This window comes from Schistocerca serialis, chromosome 2, assembly GCF_023864345.2.
Source record: "Schistocerca serialis cubense isolate TAMUIC-IGC-003099 chromosome 2, iqSchSeri2.2, whole genome shotgun sequence".
Lineage (NCBI taxonomy): Eukaryota > Metazoa > Arthropoda > Insecta > Orthoptera > Acrididae > Schistocerca > Schistocerca serialis.
The window spans coordinates 442,368,452-442,396,385 of record NC_064639.1 but is presented as its reverse complement, the minus strand read 5'-3'; the positions used below and the strand labels follow the sequence as shown (position 1 = coordinate 442,396,385).

The 27,934-nt window shown below is 37.7% G+C and overlaps 1 protein-coding gene across 1 annotated transcript in view; it reads left to right on the top strand.

The window, feature by feature from the left end:
- Positions 1-27,934, top strand: part of LOC126456045 (anoctamin-4-like) — a 204,925-nt gene that overhangs the window by 105,424 nt on the left and 71,567 nt on the right. Inside the window, exons 10-14 of the mRNA XM_050091800.1 lie at positions 8,002-8,207; positions 15,889-16,055; positions 19,868-20,085; positions 20,736-20,897; positions 23,814-23,957. Coding sequence (XP_049947757.1) covers positions 8,002-8,207; positions 15,889-16,055; positions 19,868-20,085; positions 20,736-20,897; positions 23,814-23,957 — 897 coding nt within the window. The remainder of the gene's footprint in view (positions 1-8,001; positions 8,208-15,888; positions 16,056-19,867; positions 20,086-20,735; positions 20,898-23,813; positions 23,958-27,934) is intronic.

Below are 27,934 nucleotides of genomic sequence, written 5' to 3'. Positions count from 1 at the left end.
TTGTTCGCATGGATCAAAGTGGCATAGCATTTTATACACTGGTCTCAAAGAAGTAGAGTTTAAGTCACTATCAGGCTTTCAAGCTTTTGGTTTTGTATGATTTCCCTAGCTTTTGTTTCTGTCTCTAATGATCTCCAATCACCAAAGGAATTTTAAACCATCGTCTTCCTTCCTCCTTTTTTTCCTCACTGTCCAATAACACAGGGATAGAATACATAGTAGTTCAAAGAATACTCCCTCTAGACACAATTCAATGAACTAAAAAAATACAAAAACTAGATCCTCATCTTTTTAAGTTACAATTGAAGCAGTCTACTATATCTACATAGCTACTCTGCAGATCACACCTAAGTGCCTGGCAGAGGGTTCATCAAACCACTTTCACAATAATTCTCTGTTATGCCACTCCCAAACAGCATACATAAAAACTGAACAGCTATATCTTTCCATGTGAGCTCTGATTTCCTTTATTTTATTATGATGATTATTTCTCTCTGTGAAGGTTGACAACAAAAAAATTCTTTCAGATTCAGAGAAGAAAACTGGTGATTGAAATTTCATGAGAAGATCCCACCACAATAAAAAACTTCTTTGTTTCATTTATGTGCACCCCAAATCCTGTATTGTGTTCATGACACTCTCTCCCTCCTATTTCTCAGTAGTACAACATATGCTGCCATTGTTTGAACTTTCTCGATGTACTCCATTAATCCTATCTGTTGAGGATCCGACACCAGCCAGAAGCCCTCCAAAAGAGGACAGACAAGCATAGTTCATGCGGTCTCTCTAGTAGATGTGTTGCCCTTTCTAAGTGTTCTGCCAATAAAGTGAAGTCCTTGGTTTGCCTTCCCCACAACATTTTGTATGTGTTCTTTCCATTTTAAGTTGTGTGTCATTGTAATTCCTAGATATTTAGTTGAATTCAGATTTGATTGATTTATCAAGTAGCTGAAGTTTAACTGATTGAGCACTCCTATGGACAACATTGCACTTTTCATTATTTAGGGTCAATTGACAATTTTTGCACCATACAAATATTATATCTAAATTGTTTTTCAGTTGATTTTGATCTTCTGATGACTTTACTAGAATATAAATGACAGCAGCATCTGCAAACAACTTAAATCAGCTCCTTAGATTGTCTCCTACATTGTTTATATAGATAAGGAAGACCAGAGGGCTTATAACACTACCTTGTGGAGTGCCAGAAATCACTTCTATTTTAATCTATAAATTACTATGAGCTGTTACCTCTAGGACTGGAAATCATGAATCCAATTATGTGTCTGAGATGATATTCCATAAGCATGCAATTTGATTACAAGCTACTTGTGAGGTGATATGTCAAAAGCCTTCTGTAAATCTAAAAATATGGAATGAACTTGAAATCATTTGTTGATAGCACTCAACACTTTGTGTGAGTTAAGAGCTAGTTGTATTTCACAAGAACAATGTTTTCTAAATCCACATTGATTATATGTCAGTAAACCATTGTCTTCAACATATTTCAAAATATAACACTATCTACATGGAATTCATCATTTTATTTGGCATGTATTTAAATATGCTCAACATCCCTTGAAATATGCATTTATTTCTAACCACAAAGCAAATATTCAACCATTCATCTACATAGTGACTTATGCTAGTCACCCTAGATAACCACAACATTTATTTCCTGTAGTCCCAGCTGAAAATCAAAATATGTGCAAACTATTTTATATGAGTTGGGCTACATTTTATGAAATATTTCATGAATTATCAGAATCTTTCTTATCAGAAACTTCATATAAGTCAGTTCTTCACACATTTAGCTTCTGCCCGGATTTCTCCTGAGCCATAAAGCAAGTACAGGGTTGCAATGTATATTGCCTCAGCCTGATTTATAACTATAAATGCGTTTAACACAATTAAAACTACATAATTTGCAGCCAAAACTCCACTTCAGTCCACCATGAGAAGTGGAGCATTATTCTTTGAGAATGCCAGTCATTCATGCTAACGGAACAATGTAATGTCAATCAGACAACTATCAGCTGAAAAACTGTAAACAGATACCTCCAGGTAATATGTACATGAACCCCAGCAGGTCCATTATTTGCATATATTACTATGTGTCACCAAAAGCTCCTTCTGAACCAACAACATAACAAAGCTCATAAACCACCTTCTACATGACATATCATTGCATAACACAGTGTGAAACATATTTTTTGTTCAGCTTAGTCCATTGCCACTTATGCCTGCCTTCAAATTACACAAATATATCATATGTGTTATTGTGATGAAGGAAAATCCTGAATATACTGAAGTTAGTGAGTACAAAGATATACAACCATTCAGGTTAAAGTGCTAAGTATCATCATGACCATGACATAATATGTCTTAGGTTCTCTGTATGATTTTCAAATCAATAAGTTCCACTCTTAAATAGTTTTATCACAAATCCCTTGATCATAAAATTCTCCTCAGTGATTGAAGAAAATACACATTGTATCCAATGTGGCAATAAAATAATGGGACTCTTGCTGAGAAACATTTTATTTCAAAAATATACATATTTAGTTATTGTCACCCTCAATATACTCCCCTCCTTTATCCGAAAACACTCCATGTGAGTTTTCCATTCATGGAAACAGTGCTAGAAGTAGTCCTCTGTGAGCTCATTGATGACACATGCTACATTTTCTTTCACTGCTTCAGCAGACTGAAATCTTATTCTTCTTCATGTAGATTTGACATTGGGGAATAGATAAAAGTCACATGGTGCTAGGTCAAGTGAATAAGGTGAGTAGTCTGACAATGGGATGCTGTACATCACTAAAAACCTCTTAACAAACAATGTGGCATGAGTTGGTGCATTGCCTTGATGCAGGACCCATTACTTGTTCCACAATTTGGCAGTTTTATCATTGCTTTGAATCATGATTTGCTCATGTGAGCTTTTCTCGCTCTTTGTGAAGTTGGCCCTTCCAGTAAATGGACTGGCACTTAATTTTCTGAATTATAAATGAAGAAACAAGATTTGTCACATGTCATCACTCTTTCCAAGAAGTTATGATTATTTCCAGTAGTATTCAAAGTGTCAGTACAAACATTTTCATAAGATTCTTTTTGTTGAATCGTGAGAGTTTTTGTCACCAGTTTTACACACACTTCTCTAATGCTAAACTGGTTGTTTAAAATTTGCCTTATGCATTCTTTGTCAATTCCTACAGCTTCAGCAGTCAATCAAATACTCAACCAAGGTGAGATTGATTCAAATTACCTACCTTTCTTTTTATATTTTCATCCTTTTTTATGTTGAAGGGCATCTCGTGCGTGTGTGTTATCAGTGTCATCTCAGCCATCTTAGAAACACTCGAACCACTCAAAAACTCTTGTATGTGATAAACAGTCTTCATCACATATTTATTTTAGTGAAAGACAGCTTTCAGTAGCAGTTTTTCCAAGTTTCGTGTGCTCTATTATTACACTTACAATTTTTTTGGCAAACAGCTCTCACACAAATGAAGGCCATACTCACACTGATTTGTCTACAGACAGCAGAGGTGTCATATTAGACTGAGAAGGTTTCATGTTTCACAGTTATTGGTCATTCATCTTTGGTGCATGCATACTTACTCTGTGATAACGTCAGTCCCATTATTTTATAGCCATACATCTTATGAGCACGAAATCTTATCCATCAAATTAATAACCTGTATCACATACCTATATTCGCATCAGAATTAGGCCAGTAACAGCTTGAACTGTTGTCCTTTCCATGCACCATTCATAAATGGAATGGTACAAAACCTTAATATATGATACACTGAAAATACTTTCTCCCACATAATTTATAGTGATTTGGGAAGTGTAGGAAGAGGGGCAGTCTATTAAATAATATATCAGCTATCTAGGTATGTTTTGTATAATTCTACATGTTTGTGACTACTTACTTATTTCATCCAGAACAAGATTTTCACTCTTCAGTGGAGCGTGTGCTGGTATGAAACTTCCTCGCAGATTAAAACTGTGTGCCAGACCAAGACTTGAACTCAAGACCTTTGCCTTTCATAGACAAGTGCTCTACCATCTGAGCTACTCAAGCATGGCTCATGCCCCATCCTCACAGCTTCACTTCTGCCAGTACCTCATCTCCTACCTTCCTTCTCTGAGTTCAATTCTCAGTCCGGCACACAGGTTTAATTGGTCAGGAAGTTACTTATTTCATGTCAGGTTATTTTAAAGTAGTCATTTAAGCATTATGATTGGACTACCAGTTCATTATATTCAGGCTTTTCCTATTCTACAACATGTAGGTTTGACAGTGGCACTCCCATGTTGCAATGCTATGAGGAGGAGTATTATTCTAGAATGAATCTTTCACTTTATATTAGAGTGTTCACTGGTTTCAAATTTCCTTGCAGATTAATACTGCACACGTAATATCCTGCACTCCACTGCTGAATGGAAATTTCCTTCCAGTCAGTCAATAATAAAAATAGGAAAGGTTCAGTTTTGAGTTTTAATGTGCTTCAAAGTTTTCAGATGCAAGATATATTGTCAATGAGTGTTACTTCTTTCATCTCTGTAGGTTTTTGTTTTATATTGTAGTTGACAATAAACTAAGAACCTTTTTCTCCAAACAGTATGATAATTTAATTAAATATCCATTTCAGTTGTAGGTAATGTATCTTTTTATTGCATAACTAGTTTTGGAGGGTTTATAGTTCCATAATCAGGCATCACCAATGAATTGATAAGTCATGGGTGAATGGTGGATGGACTAGTCAATCACAAAGGATCAAACACAGCAATGATGTTCTCCTTAGCACATTTTGGGCAAACAATATGAGTTGTAATATACTTTCTAGGAGTATGTAGCGGCTGTATAATTGTTAACTGCAACACCTCACAAAAATTGACTTGTCATATATCAAACTTAATGTTCTGTCTGAATCTTGGAGAGTGCCTAAACAGCACCAAAATGTGCTACAAGTCAGTGTAAATGTAATATTTAATAACTGAATGGTGATACTTGGAAAGAGAGAATATTTGAGTATTATAGAAGACAAAGCCATCTTCAGTCCAAAGGTTAGTTTGAACTATCCAATTTTTTGTTTCTAGACAAGGCCCTGTGGACTGTGGTAAGACTTAACCAGCCTCCAACTTATCCAGCCTGTTACACAAGAACCTACAGTTTATTGGAGACTGCCAATCATTATGCAACATGGTGTTATTTGTATGAATGGGTCATTGCCGTGATAATTAAAAGAAAAACACTACGACTAACAAAATATTGGACAATCAGCATTTGGATTTGGTGACTGACATTGACTTTGCCAACAAGCCATACTTCCTGTGCCATCATATAAGAAAAGTAGACACATTCAATATACATCACACTTTCAATGTTCTAACAAAAATTATCAATTTTGAAAGTGTAGGTAATTGTATAGATAAAAAATCTCACTGTGCGGTGACAAGAGAACACACATGTAAAAGGTATTACGGTTTTGCAATTTTTTGGAGCTACTGGCTCCTTCTTATGGTAGAAGGGTTAAAGGGAAAAGAGGATAGGTGAAGGAAAAGGACTGGTGAGGTTTAGGAAAAGGGGTACAGTTCATAAAAGTTGTCCAGAACCCTGGGTCAGGGGAGACTTACCCATCCAGTAGCATGCAGCGTTCTGAAAAACTGATCTGTTTTCATTTTATATCCCTTACATGCCTAAGAAAAGCTGCTCACATTAGTAAGATATGAAGATCCATACATGCACATGGTCTGCAGCACATTTTTCTGCAGCTTGGGAAATGTTTCCTTCAGCATGTGGCATGGGGTGTTGCTGCAGCAGTCTGTGGCAGAATCTTCATTCTGCTCACTTATGTTGCCAGAGACATTTCAGATCAGATGAACTACAGCTCTCTTTTCCAATTCACCGATCACTCACTCCTTAGAAGGATGTGGCTCTTTGAATCAGTTCATGAGCAGATCACCCATCTCTAAAATACACTACAACTGATCTGCTGGAACTGAAATTCATATTTACGTGCAAGTCAAAAAATGCATAGGGGTTGTATGCCTATAACAACTTTAATTATTTTCTGATTTTCCTTCACTAAAACATACCCACTTTTATTGCTGAAGAAGTGTTCCCCTTTTTACAGTAGATTTTCCTCCCTCCCTTTGCAACCTCACCTTCACACTTCCTCACATCCGTGACCAGCATATTACATGTAAAATGCAGTTTCCTAGTTTGAAGAGAAATTTTGCAACATACTTAGCCTCTCTCACTTAATGAGTTTATTCTGAAAATTTATAGTTGCTGTTCATCATTCTTTTTTTGTTTGTGCAGTGTAGACATGCAACAGAAACACATTTCCAGGTAAACATGTGCATAAAACAATTCCCAGCCGACTGTTGGATTCAGATCATATACGACTCACATTTTGTGATTATAGCTGATATATTCAGTCCATCTGACTTTTGTTACATTGATATGATTCTGATCAGACATGGTGGACAGGGTGGACTATAAGTCAGTTGTCAAAAATGCATTTTGTGCTATGATACTAAACAAATGAAAATACAAATGTATTATCAACACAGAAATAAGAGTCAATGAACCAACAAAAGATGTTTGAAGTGATTTCCATGCTATCCTCAGCAAACAATGTGTCTTTTCAATGCTGATTCACAAATTTTCTCGCAAATCTTTCAGGACTGTAGATTTTCAGATTCTGATTGAATTCATTCCTTAAAATGCTCAACATCATAAATTCTGATGGTATAAACCTCATTTTTTAACGTACCTCTGACTAAAAAGTCCATTGTTGCAATATCTAGGGTCATGGAAACCATTCAACAGTAACCAGTCTGCCAATCCATACATTAAAGTTTTCATTTACAATCTCTCTCTCTATAATTCCATAAAGCAGGGGTGCCCCATCTTGTTGCCATATCAACTTTTCCTTAATTGACTTTGTATGTTCAAAAAGTGGACTATTTTCCAGTCCTAAAAACGCTTCTTGAAGCATATGTAAGTAATTTACAGAATTGATAATACCATTAAAAAAAAGACATGAGTAGCCCGATGCTGAAAATCCTTGCTCATGCAATCTTGCCAGAAGAGTTTAACTCTGCCTCCATTGTGAAATCTCAGTAGAAACAGTTGTGTCTGTTCACTCTTCCACTCATCTTAAGAGTAACTTTGTCACCTCAAAGAATACTTTTGTTGAACTTGGGGTTGGTTTCTTGTCAGACTGTACAGCTTTCAGAATTCAATTTACCTGTCTGGATCGTCTACAATTAGGCCTATATGTTCAGAATTTCAGCTTTTTTAGAATCCTTTTTTGGCCTTTTTCTGCTATTCCATACTCCTTGGACACTTTTCTGTGAGATTTAGTCAGTGATTGCACAAAAAATTGCTCAACAGCATTAAGATTTTCTTCTGTAGTAACAGAGTTCTGCATGCCTGAATGAGGGAGCTCCACTACTTACACAGTCTCTTTAAATCTTAAATAATTTTTGAATAACTTATTGAGATGAAGGCTGAATATTTGGAAAATATTCCATGAACAAATCACAAACGGCATTGTTGTTATGGTCATGTTTCCACCATGTTTCAAAAAAACCTCATTGTTCTGTAGTTAACTTACTATTCATTGTTTTTAAAATAACAACAAAGAATAAAACTCAAAGTGCTAATGTCAAATGACTTACAGGTATGATGCATTAATCAAGTTCACAATTGAGTGCCACTATGCTAGGCAGAACAAACTGTAAGGATTGCTCGTACAACTGACTTCTGGCCCCCTCCATATTTCCACGAGTGATATTAACATTAGTTTCATTTATGTTGCATTACTGATTTTGGATGGGCATATCCTTTCTCATAATATTTGTTGTATAAATCCACTATCACAGCATGCTATCATTTCTCTTTTTGGTGTGATACTTTTAACTAAAACCATAGTCTTGTTTATGGAATGTCAAATGTTATTCTTGTATCACCTACAGTTGCTGTATCTTGAGTGGGCATCTCTGTCATGTTGGTATAAGAAGCAACCCTTTTGGCTCATCAAGAAATATTTTGGTGACAAAATAGGCCTGTACTTTGCTTGGTTGGATTTCTACACCAAAATGCTTATTCCTGCTGCTATAGTAGGTCTGCTTTGTTTTCTTTATGGTGCAGCAACACTATACTCTAATGATAATGTACCAAGGTAAGGACACATAGTGCAGTTATGTTCATTATATTCTGAAAATATGTAAGACTGAATAATGTGTTTCATCAGATCAAAGGAAAAATGAGAAACATGTATTTCTTAATAATTTTTATCTATATTTAAGAGTCCTTGTACAAAAATGTCAACAAATTTCTTTAAGGCAGCAAAATGTCTTGAGTGCTCAGCCAATGTTCAGAGTGCTAAGTTACTGCCTTTGATAATAAGAGCAGTGTTTGAGAGGTTAATGTGAAGAGAATTACAGATGAAATTTACAAGAACAAACTAATAACTTGCAATCCATGTGGTTTATTCAGCTATTATTGCATACTAACTAAAAAGCAACATGATAAAAATGAGTGTATGATTTCAGAAAACAATCAGGTGTGAAATAAATGGTCATAGCAGTAAATCATCATGCATGGACAAGGAGGCATAATCTATTAGTCAATACTGAATGATGTTGATGAAGATAATGTTTGTATACTGAATTACGGAGTGTGATGTAGTTCTGTGTTTCATACATTACATGTAACATAAGATTTCTCCAATGAAACTGAATTTCTTGTGTTATATTTTGTTAGATTTTTATTAATTTAATGAATTCCTGAAGGCAACATAATTAATTTTCTGAAGAAAATAAAAAGTTACCTATAGCTGTTGAAGAAAGCATAATTTAGGAAACATGTGAGAAATCAAGAGGAGAATGGTTGGCATAGAATCAGAAGCACTTTATCCAAAAATTTTATTAGTGCATCCCTGTTTAATGCTTTTATAGCAAAGAATTCTTAGAATAAGGAGTAATCGTTCTCTCCAGTTTCGACTGAAATTCGCAGTTATATAAATAAACTGATCAAATTCTCACTTACACAATTTGTATTTATGGCAAAGACCAATTCTTCATCATGACACTCGTTTTTGCAGTCTGTTATGTTAAAGAGGTTTGTTCTAGTATGTGTTAGTATACTGAAGGAGTTAGATGTAAATTCTACAGCTTCAGTTAGATCACGTATTCTTAGAAGTTCTAGTGGAAGTTTTCATATCTCAAAACTGAGATATGGATATGGAACTTAGAACATCATGCGAGAAGAGGGTGAGATAAATTATGATTGATTAATGATTTTAAATCCATACTAATTTCCAAGGAGAAGCTGACTATATCAACAATTGCCTGTTTTATCTGCAGGTGAAAGGCAATGGAAGGGAAAGCTGTCAGTAGGCACCAATACTGTCCACACTGTTGCATGAAAAACTGCCAGTACCCAGCATTTTGCTCTAAATATAAATACTTAAACTTTTGCTCATCTTGTTTGAAGATGAACCTGAAACAGACCAAAAACTAGGTGAATTAAATAAAGAGATATTTGGTAATTGACTGGTTGCAGCTATCTATACAGATTATTCTGAAATTCCTGTTACAAACTTCTAGGACTTGTAGAGGTGAGTGAGAACATAATATTTCGAATAGCAAGCCATGTCTGGAAATGTACAATTTCTATTCTATGATTGTTTCAATTAAGATGTTTAACTCATCCACTTCTGCTTGAGGATTTGAATTAGATGTTATGTAGTACAGCTATTAGGTAACAATTAGAAAGGAAACATAATGAAACATCCATTTATCACTGAAGGACATTTGTTTATGTTAACACTTAAACATTATATGTTTACATTATTCCAAAACATTACAGAACCCTGACTGTATAGAAGAGTACTGATGCATTACAATAGTGGCTCAATGTGGTGACTACCAACGTTGTTACAAACATTATATCTTCAAAGCATGTTCTGGTACACACTCTCCGTACCACCTGGTATCTCTTCAACTTACAGTGCTGTGGCCAGAATTCATGCCAGCAGATCTTCTTCTGTCTCTACAGGAGCCTTGTAAGTTAAATTTTGCATATGAGATCACAAGAAGTAGTCAACAGGAGCTAAGTCTGATAATGTGGTCATGTGGATGGACCACCTCAGCCTATCCATCTTTCTCCACACCATCTTTGAAATGTCTCCAAATCAAACATGTGAGGTGAGGTGGTGCACCATCATGCTGAAACCACATTTTCTTGTGGACATTCAGCAGCACAGCTTTCAAGAATGAGTCCAATGCATTTTGTAGGAAGATCAGGTATGCAGGACCAGTTATCTTGAGTGGAATGAGGTATAGCCCAATCACATGACCATCCACAATACCTGCCCAAACATTAATACCAAGCCAGTGCTGAAATCCCTGAACATGTGGGGCATGAGGTTTTTTGTCTGCCCAGACATTACCATGTTGAGAATTCAGAACACAGTTCCTTGTGAACTTCAATTCATCTGTGAACAGAACTCAACATGGAAACTGGTGTGTCTATGCAGTGGTGCAGAAACTACATGCGGCAGGCAATGTGTTGTGGAAAATTGGCTGGATCCATAGTGTGTACCATTCATTAACTAGTATGGAATTAATTGTTGCTCCCACAGAATGTCCCAGACACTACTGTGACTAACAACCACTACACGCATAATTGTTCGAGTACTCATTGTCGGCATCTCTTCAATTCGATGCCATACACCTTCTTCAAATTCAGCCATGTGACATTGCCATGGAGCACCACAGTCCTGCCTCCTCATGATGGAAGTACCTGTTTCTCAGAGCCACTGCATAAGTTGGGCAAATAGTTTGTGTGATGGCATGCTACATTGTACAAAACATTTGTGATACAGCTGATTAGCAGTTTTTCTGTTACCTTGAGCTTTGCCATACTTAAGAAGCATATCTTTGTATTCCAAAAAAGTGTAATAAATCATTTTTTACTGTATCAGAGACACGCAGGCATTGAATAAATCTCACAGCAAGGCAGACGTTAAGTGATATCAAGCGACCATCTGGTGTATACACATCATCCATCTACTCTATTGCATATCAGACAAGCAATTCTGAGACTTTTCTTTTTCCCTCAGCAGAAGTGGATGGGTTAAACATCTGAATTGAAAGCATCATAGCACAGAAATGGTACATTTCCAGTTATGGGTTCCTATTCAAATATTATGTACTCATGCTGTTAAATTTATTGCTTGTGAGATTATAGGATCCAGACGATAAAGTTCCTCATTTTGCCAGAGGTAGTTTGTTGTTACAGTATATCAAAACTCTATTTTGAAATCAGTGTTATTTATTTTTCTTCATATTTCTTCTTTCAGATTTCTACAATGGTTACAAACTTCATTTCACCAAAATAACAATAGTAGTCGCACATTGCAGAGCCAATTACTTTTTTCTGGGTGAATGTTATGGAATTGGTACCTTCTAGTTACAATAATTTCATAATCATAACATGAATTTTAATAAAAGTAATAGAAAAACAATAGTTATTAAAAAGTAATAATGAATTTTCAACATCAATTTGGTTTTAGATTAGAAGTTTTTGGAATATGACAAGGTGAAAGAGAGGACAGGAGAGAAGTAGAGAAATGGAAAACACTAGTAGGGATAGAAGGTATGTATAGGGCTGGAGTAGGAGCAGGGAAGTGGATAGGTAGGTGGAGGATAGGGACTAACAAAGGTTGAAAGCAGGATGATTTCAGGAACAAAGTATATGTGTAGGGAGAGTTCCTATCTGCCAAATTCAGAAAAGCTGCTTATTGGTAGGAAGAATCCAGATGTCACAGGCTGTGAAGCAGTCTTTAAAAATGAGGCACATTATGTTGGAGGATATGTTAAGCAACTGGAAGGTCCAGCTGTCTCTTGGCCACAGTTTGTTGGTGCCCACTCATGAGGACAGACAGCTCGTAGTCATCACACCCACATAGAAAGTGGCACAGTTGTTGCAGCTTAATTTGTAGATCACATCACTGCTTTCTCATGTGGCTATGCCTATGATGGGATAGGAGATCTCTGTGACAGGATTGAAGAAGGTCTTACCAAGAGGATGTATGGGACAGGTCTCGCATCTAGGTCTATTGCAGGGATATGACTCATGAGGCAAGGGGTTGGGAGCAGGGGTGGAGTGAAGATGGACAAGGATGTTGAGTAAGTCCAGCGTGCGGTAGAATAGCGCTGTGGGAGGAGTGGGGAACATATTCCTCATTTCAGGGACTCAAAAGAGGTACTTGAAATCCTGGCGGAGAATGTGATTCATCTGCTCCAGTCTTGGTGGTACTGAGTTGCAAGAGGAGAGCTCTGTTGTAGCTGGACAGCTACAGAGACTACTCATTCTCCACCAGTATTTCATATAGCTCTCATTGTGCACTGAAACCAGAAATATGCTTACCACTCCTCCCACAGTGGTATTCAAACACCCTCTGAACCTAATCAACGTCCTTGTACACCCCTACTCCATCCCTGCTCCCATCCCCTTGCCGTAAGGCTCATATCCCTGCTATAGACCTAGATACAAGACCTGTTGGATACTTCCTCCCAGTTCCACCTACTCCAGTCCTGTTACACCCATTTCCTATCCCATCAAAGACAGAGCCATCTGTGAAAGCAGCTTTGTGATCTACCAACTATTCTGCAACCACTGTGCCACTTTTTACATGAGCATGACAACTAAGAAGCTGTCTGTCCACATGAATAACCAATGGCAATTGTGGCGAAGAGACAGCTGGCCATCCAGTTGCTGAACATGCTGCCAACATGATGTGCCTCACTTAAATGACTGTTCCACAGTGCGTGCCACTTGGATTCTTCCTACCAACACCAGCTTTTCTGAATTATGCAGGTGGGAACCCTCTCTACAACATATCCTTCATTCCTGTAACCTCACTGGTCTCAGCTTTCACTACTCCCTGTCCTCCACTTACCTATCCACTTCTTTGCTTCTCATTCAAGTACTACACTTGCCATTGCAGCTAATAGAGTTTGCCCTTTCTCTACTTCTTGCCTCTCCCCCTTTCTCTCTCCACCAACTCCAGCACAGCCTCCTGACATTGCACCTAGCAGCCCTATTTTGTCCCATCACATCCCTGCCTGCTGCCACAGACAGCACTGCATTATCCTTTACCCATACCCTACTGTTGCTCCCCCTCACTGTCCAATGCCGTCTCCTTACCATGACCACACATCCCAAAAGATTGCTGCTCATGTTAGGTGCAAGTGCAGTTAGGCCTCAGCTCAGAGAAACATTGACCATGTGTGTGGAAATTGTGCTTGTGTGAATGTGTGTATGTTCTACTTCAGAAAAGTACTGTGTCTGAAAGGTTATATATAAATATTTTAGAAGTCTTTTCCATTGTGCCTGTCTGCGACTCAGAGGCTCCTCTTTGTGGTTAGTAGCAATCTATTCTTTCCACAAGAATTCCTGGAAATGAAAAATTATAACGTTCCTTTGTAAAATACTGTGATTAGAGTACAACATTCTGTAGGCAAAATAATAACCTAATTTCTACTATACACAACTATGATTCAGTTTCACTTCCCAAAAATTTTCAACTCGCTTTTGAAAGTACAAGTACACATTCTATTAGTATTAAAACAATTGTCTGAGAAATCTCAATGTTAATTTCATGTTTAATGTAGTTTTTAAATGACATTGTCCTTCTGTTGTGTTTCCAGTTGACATTTTCACTATTCTGTAATCTCAGTGATTATTTGTGTAAATTTAAAGTAGCACTACATTGCCTATATGTTTCCTAGTTCCCCATGTAAATTGTTTGTATTCTCTGTATGTGAAGTTACTATATTCATCAATGAACAATTTTGTGTACATTTTTTAAATGGCAGTCCATTGCCTATTTTTTTCTCCAAACTACATATTTGTTAAGAAAAATGACTTGTCCTATATCATGTGTACTTTGTACAATATGTGATCCACAGGATAAATAAATAAATACAAATACAATACAAATACAAATAATATTGTTGCTATTACATCATAAACTTTCTGCTGACTTTGGTCAATAGAAAACTGCATCAGATAGTTTCCAAAATGAAATTTTCACTCTGCAGCAGAGTGTGCGGTGATACGAAACTTCCTGGCAGATTAAAACTGTGAGCCAGACCTAGACCTGAATCAGGGCCTTTGCCTTTCACACACAAGTGCTCTACCAACAGAGCTACCCAAGCATGACTCATGATCTGTCCTCACAGTTTTACTTCTGCCAAATAGTAAACTTAATTCTCTGAATCAAACAGTTCATACTCAGAATTTTGCATAATTCCTGATACTTTGCACCATGTAAGTTGATGCAGTGTTTAGCACACACATCATATTTTGGAGTAGAAGATACTGAATTCCTATTAGAGAATCCAATTTGGAAGTCCCAAAATCACTTTATAAGGATGCAGTGTAATTGCTTTGCTGCTCATTGGTAATTGAGGTAGTTCTCCATTATTTACGAATTTAGTGTTGATAGGGCATTACATTCTAATTTTGTTTGCTGTCACGTATAATTGTGAACAAAGAGGAATCAAATGAAAACAACAAAGTTGTGTTTGTGTGAGTATGTATGTGTGTGTTTGTTGTCTAATTTTGATGAAGGCCTTACTGGATGAAAGCTGTAATTGTGACAGTCTTTTTGTTGTGCTTATATGCAACTCAGCATCTCCACTAAATGGTGAGTGGCAACTTTCCTTTTCATAATATTGTTACATTCCTTCCTAGATTTTCCATTGTTTGATAGATCTGTCCTGCACATATAACATATACTGATATTTTTTCCAGTGATGAAAAGTCTTTTATTAACTAATATCCATCTTTGCACAAAACTACACAATGGTAATTGCCTGTCAATTCAGTGTGTGTGTGTGTGTGTGTGTGTGTGTGTGTGTGTGTGTGTGTGTGTGTGCATCTGAAGAAAGATGCTGGAGGATGACCCTAGCCCTGAAGAATCTCAAATTATCATAAAGACAATATTATCCTAAATGACAGTCTTATATGGACAGATCACTGGCACACAATTGATGATGTAACTCTACTCTTTCATACCATTCATAGATGTGCATGACTGGTTGGTGAAATGTAATTGTGCACACTGTGAAATATACCTTCAAAGATGAGAATAGACATCACTCAAAGGAACTGTATGATGTCTATGGATGAAACCTGATGCAAACATACAGACTAAACGTCAAGTGACACAATATGCTGAGCAAATGCAAATCATTGCAACATAATAAAAATACCAAACATTTCACAACCACAAATGGAGTGTTACTCATCCTCTTGTTTAAAGGGACATTACATCCCATTTATGATACTTGGGGAATCTCCTGCATCTGCTCATTACTGTGATGTTACTTTCTGTAGCATACAATTTAAAACAAGTGGCCCAGACATAATTAGTAAAGATGAAATTACATACATCACAATTCAGCATAGAAACTATCCAGGAGTGGCACAATGAGCCACTATAATGCCTTGATGTATCAGATCATAATTCCCAGGTTTAGAAAAGCTACATGGTGATGCAATTAAGACAGTAAAGCAGTGATGCTACCAACAGTAAAAATTTAAACAGTGTACAAAAACTCAGTGATCAGGATGGATATGTGTCTGAATTCTGATCATAATTATGTTGAATTCAAATTCCTTTAGTTGGGTATTTTTCCTTATTGTCATTTGACTGAAGCTGATATTAATCTACCTTTCCTTTTTGAATCCTGTCCTCATATAGTGTTAATTCATCAATTAAATCTTTAAACAATAATTTCTATCAGTATTCAAATTGTTTGTGTAACTGATTTTTATGGTTTCAGCCTGGAGATCTGTAATAGGTCTGGACCTGGCAATATCACACTCTGTCCACATTGTGACAAAGCATGTCCTTTTACCAGACTCTATCAGTCATGTACATTTGCAAAACTCACATATCTGTTTGACAATCCAGCTACTGTCTTCTTTGCTATTTTTATGTCTTTCTGGGGTAAGTTACTTTTTTATGTTTCATTTTGATCCATAGCATATGTCACTGTATGAAATATTAAAAACTTTAATGTTGAATTAAACACACCATGAGACTGGTATATAGCAGAGGTGAAAACTATGTTGGGGTTACCAAAGGTGAGGAAAGTGACAGTGCCACCTATGGGAATTATATACTATTTTATTTATTTGAGTAAGCACAGTGAAAAGCTATTAAAGAACTTAGATGTGACTTAGTAGGTATGTGGGTGTCAGACTACACATCCAAAGATTCACATGGTTCTCTTAGAAGAATGTACACCATCTGTAGACATTGCTATGGTCCAACTTCATACATGCCACACATGTCCCTGTGAGTTTCACTCAGTTTATGCCCTTTGAGTCACAAATATCAAACTGCTCTCTGATGCTCTTCACAAGCTGATGACAGTAACATGTGTGCTACTTTTGTTTCATAGTTCAGGCTTCTTTTGCTAGAGCTGCATATGAAAACAAAATACTCTCTGTAGAGAGCAAACTTCAAACTATATCGTCATGCAATTTCAACACTCCAACTGTGATATAAGGGGAGGGGGGGGGGGGGGGAGGGGGGGAATTATTTTGATCCTACCTCTTATGCTGTATTGTCCTCACAAGCTTTGGAGCTTATTCACAGATAAGTTAATGCAGAAAATGTTGAATTAAAAATATTTAAGTAAGGTTACAAAAGAATAACATTTGTATTATGAAGAGAACTCATCTCTGGTGATAACATTGTTGTGTTTTCTATAACTGAATATAATTTTGGGTTGGTAAAATGAATATGAAAGAAGAATTCATTATCAGCCACTAGATATAAAATGTTCTTGTACATAGATAAAACTTCAAACAGTAACATCAACTTTATCTAAAATGCAAAAAGAAAGACAATTTCTGACACATATAAATACTATTATTTAATCCCCAGTACCATTGGTGGAAATGTGACCCAAAATGCAAATGAAGCTAATGAGTAATATGAACAAAATTAAATGAAACTGGACAAACTGAGATACAAAATGTGGATGGTAATATAATATTACAGGCCAAATCAGATATTGCTAATGATGATTTATTTGCATTTTATAATACCTGAAGTAATGTTCAAAACAATGTTATGGAGATATACACTCCTGGAAATTGAAATAAGAACACCGTGAATTCATTGTCCCAGGAAGGGGAAACTTTATTGACACATTCCTGGGGTCAGATACATCACATGATCACACTGACAGAACCACAGGCACATAGACACAGGCTACAGAGCATGCACAATGTCGGAACTAGTACAGTGTATATCCACCTTTCGCAGCAATGCAGGCTGCTATTCTCCCATGGAGACGATCGTAGAGATGCTGGATGTAGTCCTGTGGAACGGCTTGCCATGCCATTTCCACCTGGCGCCTCAGTTGGACCAGCGTTCGTGCTGGACGTGCAGACCGCGTGAGACGACGCTTCATCCAGTCCCAAACATGCTCAATGGGGGACAGATCCGGAGATCTTGCTGGCCAGGGTAGTTGACTTACACCTTCTAGAGCACGTTGGGTGGCACGGGATACATGCGGACGTGCATTGTCCTGTTGGAACAGCAAGTTCCCTTGCCGGTCTAGGAATGGTAGAACGATGGGTTCGATGACGGTTTGGATGTACCGTGCACTATTCAGTGTCCCCTCGATGATCACCAGTGGTGTACGGCCAGTGTAGGAGATCGCTCCCCACACCATGATGCCGGGTGTTGGCCCTGTGTGCCTCGGTCGTATGCAGTCCTGATTGTGGCGCTCACCTGCACGGCGCCAAACACGCATACGACCATCATTGGCACCAAGGCAGAAGCGACTCTCATCGCTGAAGACGACACGTCTCCATTCGTCCCTCCATTCACGCCTGTCGCGACACCACTGGAGGCGGGCTGCACGATGTTGGGGTGTGAGCGGAAGACGGCCTAACGGTGTGCGGGACCGTAGCCCAGCTTCATGGAGACGGTTGCGAATGGTCCTCGCCGATACCCCAGGAGCAACAGTGTCCCTAATTTGCTGGGAAGTGGCGGTGCGGTCCCCTACGGCACTGCGTAGGATCCTACGGTCTTGGCGTGCATCCGTGCGTCACTGCGGTCCGGTCCCAGGTCGACAGGCACGTGCACCTTCCGCCAACCACTGGCGACAACATCGATGTACTGTGGAGACCTCACGCCCCACGTGTTGAGCAATTCGGCGGTACGTCCACCCGGCCTCCCGCATGCCCACTATACACCCTCGCTCAAAGTCCGTCAACTGCACATACGGTTCACGTCCATGCTGTCGCGGCATGCTACCAGTGTTAAAGACTGCGATGGAGCTCCGTATGCCATGGCAAACTGGCTGACACTGACGGCGGCGGTGCACAAATGCTGCGCAGCTAGCGCCATTCGACGGCCAACACCACGGTTCCTGGTGTGTCCGCTCTGCCGTGCATGTGATCATTGCTTGTACAGCCCTCTCACAGTGTCCGGAGCAAGTATGGTGGGTCTGACACACCGGTGTCAATGTGTTCTTTTTTCCATTTCCAGGAGTGTACTTAAATCTGTACATGAATTGTATGGAATTGTGGAGGTCCACTGGAAGTTGGCAGCATGAAAAATAAAGAGTAATAACATATTCCATACCTCCTATAGCCGCATTGATGCATTTTATATTACAGAACAAAAAATTAAAGTTACACAGAGTAGAAGAATTTTGGGTTAAAGTCAACTGATGTGCCTCTTGATGTAAAATAATAAATGCTATATAAAATCTGAAAGTTAAGTATAGTAACTGAAGCGTTTCACTATACTTGAACTTTTTGTTTAGTTTCTTTTCTGCTAATAATACTTTAATAACAGTACACCACCCTCAGTCAAAATCTTTATTTTTGTATTTAAATCTAAAGAATTTCAGAGATACAGCTCCATGTTAAAGGACTGATTGATGTTTTTGCGAGTTAAATCTTCAGTTTATCACCTAGCAGTAAATGAACAACACATTTGTAAACCAAAAACGGTGTCATTCCTTTATAGTCAAGTGATAAAAGGTGCAGAGATGCATCTCAAAAAAACAGTCAGTCCTTAAAAATATAGGTGCTGCTCTGAAATGCATTGGGCATAAATAGATAAATAAATGAATGAAAAGGGTGGAGTATAACTGACACACTTCTAAACTAGTTGCAGAAGGCTGCAGTTGAGTCAAATAAAAGCTACTATGACTAACTTGTATTGGTAAATATAGTTCACATATGACAATCTTATGAAAAGGATAGTTGCTATGCACCATATGGCGGAGATGCTGAGCTGCAGATAGGCACAACAAAAGGACTGTCACAAAATAAGCTTTCAGCCAACAAGGCCTTTGTCAAAAGTAGCAAAAGTAGACAACACACACACACACACCACAGTCTCTGGCAGATGAAGCCACATTACGAGTGTAGTATGGCTCCAGCTGCCAGAGACTGGTCATGTGTGTGTGAGAGTTGTGTTTGCATGTGTGTGTGTGTGTGTGTGTGTGTGTGTGTGTGTGTGTGTGTGTGTGTGTTTTGTCTACTTTTGACAAAGGCCTTGTTGGCTGAAAGCTTATTTTGTGAAAGCTTATTTTGTGACAGTCTTTTTGTTGTGCCTACCTGTGAATCAGCATCTCCGCTATATTTCGAGTAGCAGCTACCCTTTTCACAATAATGTTACATTCCATTTTGGGTTTTCCACTGTTTCATTTCACGTATGAGATTCTTTTTTTTGAACTGCTCATTAATATTAATATTCTCATGATAAAATTCAAATGATTTTTGTAGCTACCACCTTTCTTGAACTCTGGAAACGACGACAAGCAGTAATTGTGTGGGAATGGGACTTGCAAAATGCTGAAGAAGATGAAGAACCAAGACCAGAATTTGAGACATCAGTTAAAACATTCCGCATCAATCCAGTCACACATGAAAAAGAGCCATATCTTCCCACATGGAGCAAAGCTTGGAGGCTTCTGGCAACTACTTCAGTCGTGTTTCTCATGGTGAGGTTGTTATAGACAGTGTGAAACTGTAGCTTAATACAAATTAATTAATGTTGAACTTCTATTTAACACATGTTTTTAATAAATCGTAGTATAATTAAATTGTATGTTAGTTGGTGTTTGTCATGGACTCTACAGTACAGCCACAATGGTTGATAGCTGCTTATTAGTGCTCGTTCGCTGAAAAGGAAGCAGCCTGTGCGTAATTTTTGTGTTCGCTTTGCTCTGATGAGAAACAATTGGCTACTAACTGTGCCAGCTGTTATGCACTGTTTGAACTTTGAAAGTGAACTGATGCTTTGTTGTGTCACATTCGAAATGGTCTACAATTTGTTTCTGACAATGGAAGTTCTGATTTGGGGGGGGGGAGCTTGCTTGGTTCTATGGTGTGAAATGCCTGCTAAAAATTAATTTTAATTTAAATAGAATGATTTATCATACACAGTGTCGAATCCAGCATTTAATGGGGAATTTGATTACAGTGTCTTCAGTAACTGTAAGCTGGTCACAATTGATGATTAACATATAAAAATACTCTGGAATTTAATTTTATTTAAATTAGGGTTAGTGTATCTAATTTTACCACTTTTGTGATAATTAAGAGTGATAACTCTCATGAATTTTCTGCAAAATTCATACTATTCTTTCAGGTTGTTGTTGTGATGGGGACAGTTCTAGGAACAATAATCTACAGAATTGCACTAATAACAGTGTTTCATAGCAGTGGAGGTTTCTTCAGTACACATGCCAAGATCTTCACATCGGTCACAGCTGCTGTTATCAACTTAACGATCATCATGATTCTGACAAGGGTAATATTACAAAATAAGTGATGAACTATAGAAACAAAATTTCTGCTATATTACTTTAAACTTTTATTGTTATTCTATTGTACATTCCATTTCTTCTTTACAAGTAACAAAAACTGCAGTAAGTAATTATTATCCATATAGCAAAGACAGGGTGATCCTAACTCTTTAAAACATTACTGACTGCAGCACTCTGTTGATGTTAAAATATTCAAAGATGGTTTCAAATAATGAAAAACCTGGAATTTAAGAACAATATGCCCCATCTTGATAATGCTAAATTTTAACATATTTATATCACATTTTTCTGGAACTGTCCAAGGTAATAAAGCAAAACTTTGCCAGGATATAGAGTCATATCATGTACCTCCACTGTTCTAGTGTCAAGTATCAAACATTGTTAGGAACACTATATCAATTTTTTAATGAAGGTCTTAAAAATTTTTGTAATTGAAAAAAATATTTTTTTTGATCAAGCTATGAGTGCTATCTCTACCATTGTAAATCCACATAAACATAGTACTGTTCTAAGTGGTGAAAATTTCAGTGTTAGGTTAAATAGTTTCTGGCATAGTGGGAAACTTTTTTCAATTAAAAAGAAAGAGAGAGAGAAGAAGGAGAAGGAGGAGGAGGAGGAGGAGAAGAAGAAAGAGATAGTCTTTCATAAATCACATTTGAAAGTTGAAGTAAAGGAAAACCCACAGTTTAATGAAGACACACACACTAAAACTCTCCAGCTTTGTGATCTTTATCTTCTTGAAGATCAACCAGCCACTGTCTCTTTCTCTGTCTCAGGGATCTTACTGCTTCTATTATATTTTAGACCATAATTTCTGCCTTGGAGACTCACCGTCTATTCAGTTCTTGGAGGACTGTTTCTGAATTATGGCCAGACTTAATTTCAAATTGCTTCAGAACCTTATTCTGCCTGCATTTCCATTATTGAAGGTGATCACAGCATTGTTGACCCCAGTCTTCAGTGTTTTCAAGCCAACAAATACAGTTTTGAGCACTCTGTTCCATACAACATTGTTGAAAGACTCATTTACATTTTGAGTTTTTACTGTGAGGCATTTCTTCAAGAGATCTGGATGTGCTATGTCTGTACACATTGGCTTTCTTACTGTTCCAACAGCTTCAGGGATGGTGTTTCAATGGGTATATTCAGTTACTGCTGCCTCAGGTTTGGAGTATTTACACCCGCCAAGCTGTGCAGTGGCTACTAATCACTTGATGTCTTGTGGAAAAACATTGTCATTACTGCTTTTCTCATTCCTTCCAGGTTGTTTGTATTCTGTCTAGTGGCTTGGCCATAGTATTCAATAAGCTGATATATTGTTTTGTCAGTCAAACTTGATCTAAGTTTCTTTCCATCTTCAAGCTTTTTGCAAGAAAAGTTCTGCCCGATTTTAAGCAGTTGGGTATCCATTAGTATTGCACATGATAGAGACTTTCCAACTTTTGAAGTTTTAGGTCATCACAGAGCTTGCTGTCAATTATTGATCTGAAAAACTGGAATCACAGTAACGAATAAATAAATTTAGCATAACAAACCCCAGATCATTCTTGAGGGAATTGAAAGATCTTCACAGCTGAGGCACTTTCTATTCCTCCATTGGATCCCTCATATGTTTTGCGACACTTGTGTTCATACAATCATTTTTTTGGTTTTTTTCCATTAATTATTGGTACCCACTTTTGTGCGGCCTTGGAAATGTTTTGACAGTACTTCCATGTCAACCACCTTTCTGATATCAGTACTTATTGCAGTGACAAAAGAATTTTTTGATTGATGGTCCCTTTTCTGCCATGATCCACCAAATTCAGTGCAAATGTCATTGTTTATATCAGTTCGTTTCCCCCCCCCCCCCCCCCCCTCCAAGTGCTTCTGCTGTTGCAGATTTCATTGGCTCTCTGCAATTACTTTTACTGTTTCTCCAAAAGCATCTGTGTATCATGATACATTAGTAGGAGGCATGACAGACTGATAAGAGCACACACTCTCTAATATTTATCCCAAGAAATTATTGTTTTCACATTGTTCAGATGTCCAAAATTCGCTCTTATTCTCACGACTTAAACAAGAGAGTTCCAAACAAAGAACTAAACCATTTCCTTCGAAGCCATTTTCAGAAATTATTATCTCTTCACCATACAAATTACAACATGCAGTTTGATTAAAAATTGTTTTTAGTACACTTGAACTTAATATTAAACTGGTTTCACTGTACACTTCACTACTGTTCACATAACTTTGTTCATTGTTGCTTGCCCAAATCTCCGTTCTATGGATGTAAACTTCCAACAGGATACGTTCAGTAGAAGCTATTTTCCTTATTTCTTCTCTTCTTAAATATTTCCTTTGGTGGAGTCATATTAAAGAGCGAAACACATCTCAATGAGCAACAAGTCCAAATATACACAACGAAAAGTGTAATGCACCTTACAAAATGTGGATGATACCATGATTTATAGCACAAACAGGAAGTGATATCACAACAACCAATGAAACAGCTACTGCAGCAAGACATTCATAAAGCATTGCCTTCTGGAGCGAACAGTTCCCAAGACATCTTGCCGGAACTGAACAAGTGCTCATACAACCTGTAGAAATTACTTGTGTAGTAAATTATTTCAAAATAAATTAAAAATACTTGGAGTCCTCCAAAATCAATGAAACATACATCAAATTAAATAGAAAACTCCACACAACAATTTTCCATAAAAAATAAAAATCTACATTTTATATCCACTCAAACCTTCGTATTTGCCATAAGACAGATTTTTATTCACTACATAAAGAGAGCATTGAGCAGCAAAGAAGCTCATCTAAAAATAAATTGTTGGATAAGAGAACCTGTTATATTAAACAAAATGTATGGCTGTATAATGACTTAAATCAGTACAATTTGTTTACAGCTATATCAGAGAATTGCAACACTTTTGACAAACCTAGAGAATCCCAGGACTCAAACAGAATATGAAGACAGCTACACTTTCAAGATATTTGTCTTTCAGTTTGTGAATTTCTACTCCTCATTGATCTACATAGCTTTTTTCAAGGTAAGCTTTTTTTCCTTCTTCATAATTATAAACATTGCCAGTGAAGGTAGAAAACCATGAATGGTTATAATAGGCCACACTGTCAGTGTTATTCATAGTTTTTGTCCTTCATTTAATGTAGACAATTAATAGTAATTGACAAATGAAGTGAAGGTACAGAGTCCGCAGCTCGTGGTCGTGCGGTAGCATTCATGCTTCCCACGCCCGGGTTCCCAGGTTCGATTCCTGGCGGGGTCAAGGATTTTCTCTGCCTCGTGATGACTGGGTGTTGTGTGATGTCCTTAGGTTAGTTAGATTTAAGTAGTTCTAAGTTCTAGGGGACTGATGACCATAGATGTTAAGTCCCATAGTGCTCAGAGCCATTTGAAGGTACAGATAGTATCATTTAACTTTAAATTCTGTCAGCAGAAAATGTAAAATCCACAAAAAAGAATAAGGTATCATAAGAAATCATTTTAAAGTCATTTTTAAAATTATTAAACAAAAAACAAATGAAGATAATGTAAAAAATATCTTAAATTCATGTCCGAAACTGGCTATGACGGAAAAAAATGTGCTTAAGCTATGAAATATAAAATGCAATGAATTATTTATATTTTTATCAGTATTCCTGTGTTTTAAAACACAAAATGAAATGCAGTTTTTCTATTCCTACAGACAGCATGTGCAATCAAGATTTGCATCTTCATGCATACAACTGTAAAAGTATTATAAAGTTGTTAGATTTATGTGGATCATTTAGCCTTCTGGCTTCAAATGTGTGTTTAGTAATACACTGAGGTGACAGGTGACATGGGATACCTCCTAATATCATGACGGACCTCCTTATGCCTGGCATAGTGCATCAACTCGACTCAACATGTCATGGATTCAACAATTGGTTGGAAGTCCCCTGCAGAATTATTGAACCTTGCTGCTTGTATAGCCATTCATAACAGTGAAAGTGTTGCCGATGCAGGATTCTGTGCATAAGTTGACCTCTTGATTATGTCCCATAAACGTTGGATGTTATTCATGTTGGGTGATTGGGTGGCCAAATCATTCACTTGAACTGTCCAGAATGTTCTTCAAACCAATTGTGAACAATTGTGGCCCAGGGACATGGCGCATTGTCATCCATAAAAATTCCATCAGTTTTTGGGAACATGAAGTCCATGAATGGCTGCAAATGGTCTCCATTTCCAGTCAATGAATGGTTCATCTAGACCAGAGGATCCAGTCCATTTTGTGTAAACACAGCCAACACCATTGTGAAGCCACCACCATCTTGCTCATTGCCTTGTTGGCAACTTGGGTCCATAGCTTCATGGGGTCTGTGCCACAACCAAACTCTACCATCAACTCTTACGAACTGGGATCAGGACTTATCTGACCATGCCACAGTTTTCCAGTCCTTGAGGGTCCAACCAAAATGGTTATAAGCACAGTAGAGGTGCTGCAGATGATGTCGTGCTGTTGGCAAAGACACTTGCGTTGGTCATCTGCTGCCATAGCCCATTAATGCCAAATTTTACCACACTGTAATAAAAGATATTTGTTGTGGGTTTCACATTGACTTCTGCAGTTATTTCATGCACTGTTGATGTCTGTTAGCACTGACAACTCTATGCAAATGCCACTTCTCTCGGTCATTACATTGTCTGTGGTGAAAGATAATGCCTGAAATTTGGTATTCTTGGCACACTCTTGACTCTGTGAATCTTGTTGTTGTTGTTGTGGTCTTCAGTCCTGAGACTGGTTTGATGCAGCTCTCCATGCTACTCTATCCTGTGCAAGCTTCTTCATCTCCCAATACTTACTGGAACCTATGTCCTTCTGAATCTGCTTAGTGTATTCATCTCTTGGTCTCCCTCTATGATTTTTACCCTCCACACTGCCCTCCAATGCTAAATTTGTGATCCCGTGATGCCTCAGAACATGTCCTACCAACCGGTCCCTTCTTCTTGTCAAGTTGTGCCACAAACTCCTCTTCTCCCCAATTCTATTCATTACCTCCTCATTAGTTATGTGATCTACCCATCTAATCTTCAGCATTCTTCTGTAGCACCACATTTCAAAAGCTTCTGTTCTCTTCTTGTCCAAAATATTTTTCGACCATGTTTCACTTCCATACATGGCTACACTCCATACAAATACTTTCAGAAACGACTTCCTGACACTTAAATCTCTACTCGATGTTAACAAATTTCTCTTCTTTAGAAACGCTTTTCTTGCCATTGCCAGTCTACATTTTATATCCTCTCTACTTCGACCATCATCAGTTATTTTGCTCCCCAAATAGCAAAACTCCTTTACTACTTTAAGTGTCCCATTTCCTAATCTAATTCCCTCAGCATCACCTGACTTAATTCGACTACATTCCATTATCCTCGTTTTGGTTTTGTTGATGTTCATCTTATATCCTCCTTTCAAGACACTGTCCATTCCATTCAACTGCTCTTCCAGGTCCTTTGCTGTCTCTGACAGAATTACAATGTCATCGGTGAACCTCAAAGTTTTTATTTCTTCTTCATGGATTTTAAAACGTACTCCAAATTTTTTTTTGTTTCCTTTACTGCTTGCTCAAGATACAGATTGAATAACATTGGGGATAGGCTACAACCCTGTCTCACTCCCTTCCCAACCACTGCTTCCCTTTCCTGTCCCTCAACTCTTATAACTGCCATTTGGTTTCTGTACAAATTGTAAATAGCCTTTCGCTCCCTGTATTTTACCCCTGTCACCTTCAGAATATGAAAGAGAGTATTTCAATCAACATTGTCAAAAGCTTTCTCTAAGACTACAAATGCTAGAAACGTAGATTTGCATTTCCTTAATCTTTCTTCTATGATAAGTTGTAAGGTCAGTACTGCCTCACGTGTTCCAACATTTCTACGGAATCCAAACTGATCTTCCCCGAGGTCGGCTCCTATCAGTTTTTCCATTCGTCTGTAAAGAGTTCGCGTTAGTATTTTGCAGCTGTGACTTATTAAACTGATAGTTCGGTAATTTTCACATCTGTCAACACCTGCTTTCTTTGGGATTGGAATTGTTATATTCTACTTGAAGTCTGAGGGGATTCCGCCTGTCTCATACATCTTGCTCACCAGATGGTAGAGTTTTGTCAGGACTGGCTCTCCCAAGGCTGTCAGTAGTTCTAATGGAATGTTGTCTACTCCGGAGGCCTTGTTTCGACTCAGGTCTTTCAGTGCTCTGTCAAACTCTTCACACAGTATTATATCTCCCATTTCATCTTCATCTACATCCTCTTCCATTTCCATAACATTGTCCTCAAGTACATTGCCCTTGTATAGACCCTCTATATACTCCTTCCACCTTTCTGCTTTCCCTTCTTTGCTTAGAACTGGGTTTCCATCAAAGCTCTTGATATTCATGCAAGTGGTTCTCTTTTCTCCAAAGGTCTCTTTAATTTTCCTATATGCAGTATCTATCTTAACCCTAGTGAGATAATCCTCTACATCCTTACATTTGTCCTCTAGCCATCCCTGCTTAGTCATTTTGCACTTCCTGTCGATCTCATTTTTGAGACATTTGTATTCCTTTTTGCCTGCTTCATTTACTGCATTTTTATATTTTCTCCTTTCATCAATTAAATTCAATATTTCTTCTGTTACCCAAGGGTTTCTACTAGCCCTCATCGTTTTACCTATTTGATCCTCTGCTGCCTTCACTATTTCATTCCTCAAAGTTACCCATTCTTCTTCTACTGTATTTCTTTCCCCCATTCCTGTCAGTTGTTCCCTTATGCTCTCCCTGAAACTCTGTACAACCTCTGGTTCTTTCAGTTTATCCAAGTCCTATCTCCTTAAATTCCCACCTTTTTGCAGTTTCTCCAGTTTTAATCTACAGTTCATAACCAATAGATTGAGCGTCAGAGTCCACATCTGCCCCTGGAAATGTCTTACAATTTAAAACCTGGTTCCTAAATCTCTGTCTTACCATTATATAATCTACCTGATACCTTTTAGTATCTCCAG